Source organism: Octopus bimaculoides, chromosome 20, assembly GCF_001194135.2.
Source record: "Octopus bimaculoides isolate UCB-OBI-ISO-001 chromosome 20, ASM119413v2, whole genome shotgun sequence".
In the NCBI taxonomy this organism is placed as follows: domain Eukaryota; kingdom Metazoa; phylum Mollusca; class Cephalopoda; order Octopoda; family Octopodidae; genus Octopus; species Octopus bimaculoides.
The window spans coordinates 33551489-33555136 of NC_069000.1; the positions used below are offsets into that span (position 1 = coordinate 33551489).

Sequence of the window (3648 nt, forward strand, 5' to 3'; positions counted from 1 at the left end):
ATATATATATATATATATATATATATATATATATATATATATATATATATATATACATGTATATACATTTATATACATATATGTATGTACATATGTATATGCGTATATATGTGTGTATTTAATTTATGCATGTATATATATGTATGTATGCATGCTTGTTTGTATGAGGCACGTGCTGTGAACAAAGTGTCTGGATAGCGTAGGTATGATTAAACTTGTCAACTAAGAGACTTTATCACTACATATTTTGACATGAAAAATATCTTACAGGCAGCGTATTTGACATTGGTATTGACTTGCGTATTTGGTAATTATTTTACCCATGTTCTTGTGTTAGACTGTGTATACGGTGGCCTACAATGACCTTATAGCCTGGGTAATAAAACTCAGCGCTAATTTTATTTGTGATAATTTCATTAAAAATCATCAAAAATAAATGAAATTTTGCCTTATCATTTTGTAGTCTACTCTTTAGCTTATATCATGTCTTTCACCCGATTAAGCATGGATTTGACTAATCTCTGTCTGTTCATTCTTCAGTTAATTCATACTACAGCTCTATAATCGATGTAATTTTTGACGGTCTTGCCTGCAATTTTTCTAAATGTGTTCTGTTGGATTAAGATCCAGGCCTTGATCAACCCATTTAAGACATCTGTTTCCATTAATTAATTTCCAAACTTATAATAGCTTAATCGTATTGGCATGGGGCTACATCTTTCAAAAGATGACTCAGATTATCAATTCCAGCATTGGAACAGATGAATAATAGACCCTTTTCATGTATTTGACAATATTTTGAGCGACTCCACTTTCAACAAAGATGAGCAGTGATCTACCTAGCACCCAAACTGCCCACTCCTCATACAATAACTCTAACTCCTCCATGTCTAACTGTTCCTTGCAAATAACCCAGCACCTATGTTTTAGTTTTATTGCACCACGCACATATAGTTGCTTTGAAATGGAAAATTGGCAGCATTTGTTTTCGTTAGGCCTCATTATTGACAACCAAACTCTTTAGCCCATTTGAACTTTTTGGTCTTATTAGCTTTTGAAACCATTGTCTTCTTTCTTGCGAATATTCGTTCATAGCAAAGTCATTTCAGTATAGTTCTTTCGCAATATAGCGGCATACCAATAAAATTTGAAGCCACTTTACCAGTTTCATGTCAACGTTTAATAACTAATAACTTTGCTTGCTCAGAAACTGTCTTTAATCGGCAATTCCTTTCGTTAATCACCCTTTACACTATATCATCTGCTATTTGATTATTAATACCAAAAACTTGAGCTATTTTTCGATGAGACTTTCCAAACTGATACCAGACAATTACTTGCCGCATATAAAACCATTGATATCATTAGCATAGGTTTTTCAGTTACTACAACTTAAATGTATTTCACTTTTAATCACATTGTTTTGTACGTAAAATGACAGACTGTCAAAAGCACAGTCATGCAAATTAAGTTATGCGCTACGTTAGTCTAATTTATGATTGCTTTATATAATAGCTGATCTGTATTAATGATCGGGCAAGGAAACTGGGTATATTGTCACTGAAGAACAGTCAACAAACTGTAAACTGTCCGTTCAGCGATGACCCACACTTTTTGTCTGTACATCAAAAGCCAAGAAAAATATTTACATTCTTATTTCACCCACGACTATAAATTTAAATTTATTGCAAATCTTATGATTCACGCTGAGCTGCGCATGTAACACACACAAACACACATATACACACACATGCACACACACACAGTTTGGGAGTTGATATATACTTTTGTCATCATGTATTTACACACACACACACACACACACACACATACACACACACACACACATACACACACACACACACACACACAGAAATTTATACACACGCATATACATATATATATATTTATGTAGAAATACATATTGCAATGAAGGACATGTAACAAAGTTAAGAATCAAATATGTATTCTTTATTCCAACATAAGACTTTGAGAAAGGTTCTTCTTGAAATAAATATTCACACGATTATCATTGAAAAGAAAAGTTAGTTAAAAACTGTTAATACTATCATGTCCGGCACATCTTACTACATTATACATGCCTGCAGAGGCTTCCCTATGAAATAGGGTTAGCGGACACTCAGAAGAATCATTTCACTGGTAAAATGTTTTGTTTACATTTTACGAATATCATTTGTTGGTAGGAGTTTCACTAGAAACGTGGTGTTGAAGCAATTACTAAGATAAAGGTTGTAATCTCTTAATTTTAATTTTATTTTCCATATCATTTTCATACCGTCATTTCTGATGGTACGGGTATACTAGTATGTTATATAATTATTGCATATTCTCTAACCATGTTGACAAAATAAAGCGATTGTTTATTGATTCTTTCTTCTTTTATTTTTTTCAGGGTCGTGCGTGTAAAATTTGCCACCAAATCAGTAACTCCGACCTGTATCATCCTCCTATTTTACCCAAAAGTCCTTTCACTCCTATTTCGACAATTGGACATTGGGTTAGTGTACGATGCGAAACCCGACCGCTAGGAATGTTCATTACACGTAGGCTGACATTTTATGAGGGTGGTAATAACTGGAGTGGTACATATAATTACTTTCGGGACCCTCGATGCCGTCAACCAAGCTTCACATTAGACGCCGAGGGTAAGTATTCAGAAATAATGGGTACAACAACGGTGATAGGCGGAACGAAACATTATAAATTCACTGTGCAAAGGTTAAAAATTACACCGGAACACTACAGCATCAGCGAAAATTTAAATTTTTACAATGGTTCGGGTTGTGGTGTTCCTGGATCGTGGCGAATTGGAATAACACAAGATGTGACTTCTACACACGGTTGCAGACCTATGGATATCAGACTACCAAATGTTGTACTGGAAACTATTAAGACGGTTACCGATGTGAATAAAGAACGTTATTTGTATATGGGAAAGAGAGTTATGTATAGCGGACCAAGAAGCCATTCGTATCCAACGTCTTTTCAACCACCACTTCAAAGTTGCACCAAAGGAAATATCAAACGAAAATCAGGATCTTCATCTTTGACAGTCCGACATATTAAACAAAATATAGCCCAAGCTAAGCCCTTGATTCAATTAAGTGGTACAAGATCGCTGTACGCCACTAGTATGGCTGCCAGGCAAAAAACAGTTAACTCCCTTTTAATAACAAGCATGATGGCAGTTGTAGCTCTCTTAACAAAGAGTCGTGAAATGTCATCCACAAGAGATTATTGGCAAATGTTGATTACAATGTGTTTTATTTGTGCTCTTTCGCTCACTGGATTTATAGCAGCGGCTGTACAAAATTGAAGAGCAAAACCAATCAAACAAAAAATATTATATGAAAAGCTGTGTGAAGAATTTCAATGTAAATTAATTCTGTCAAATATGCCAAAACCACAAAACATTTCTTCATATACATATACAAGCAAAAACACTTTATTTTCTAAAAAAAATACCTGGATATTAATGGATTTTGCATAAATTGCAACGCAACTATTTATATAAATAAAATATCAAAATAATTACTTCGTTACATATGTATATATGTACGTGTACAAACATATATAATTACATCATACACATATACACAAGCATGTATATGATACAACTATATATAT

The 3648-nt window shown here is 33.7% G+C and overlaps 1 protein-coding gene across 1 annotated transcript in view; it reads left to right on the forward strand.

Annotated features, from left to right (window-relative positions):
• LOC106878222 (protein APCDD1) overlaps window positions 1-3642 on the forward strand; it is a 144551-nt gene extending 140909 nt beyond the window's left edge. Inside the window, exon 3 of the mRNA XM_052975141.1 lies at window positions 2414-3642. Within this exon, the coding sequence (XP_052831101.1) occupies window positions 2414-3337 (924 nt within the window). The 3' untranslated portion in view covers window positions 3338-3642. The remainder of the gene's footprint in view (window positions 1-2413) is intronic.
• The last annotated feature ends 6 nt before the right edge of the window (window positions 3643-3648 follow it).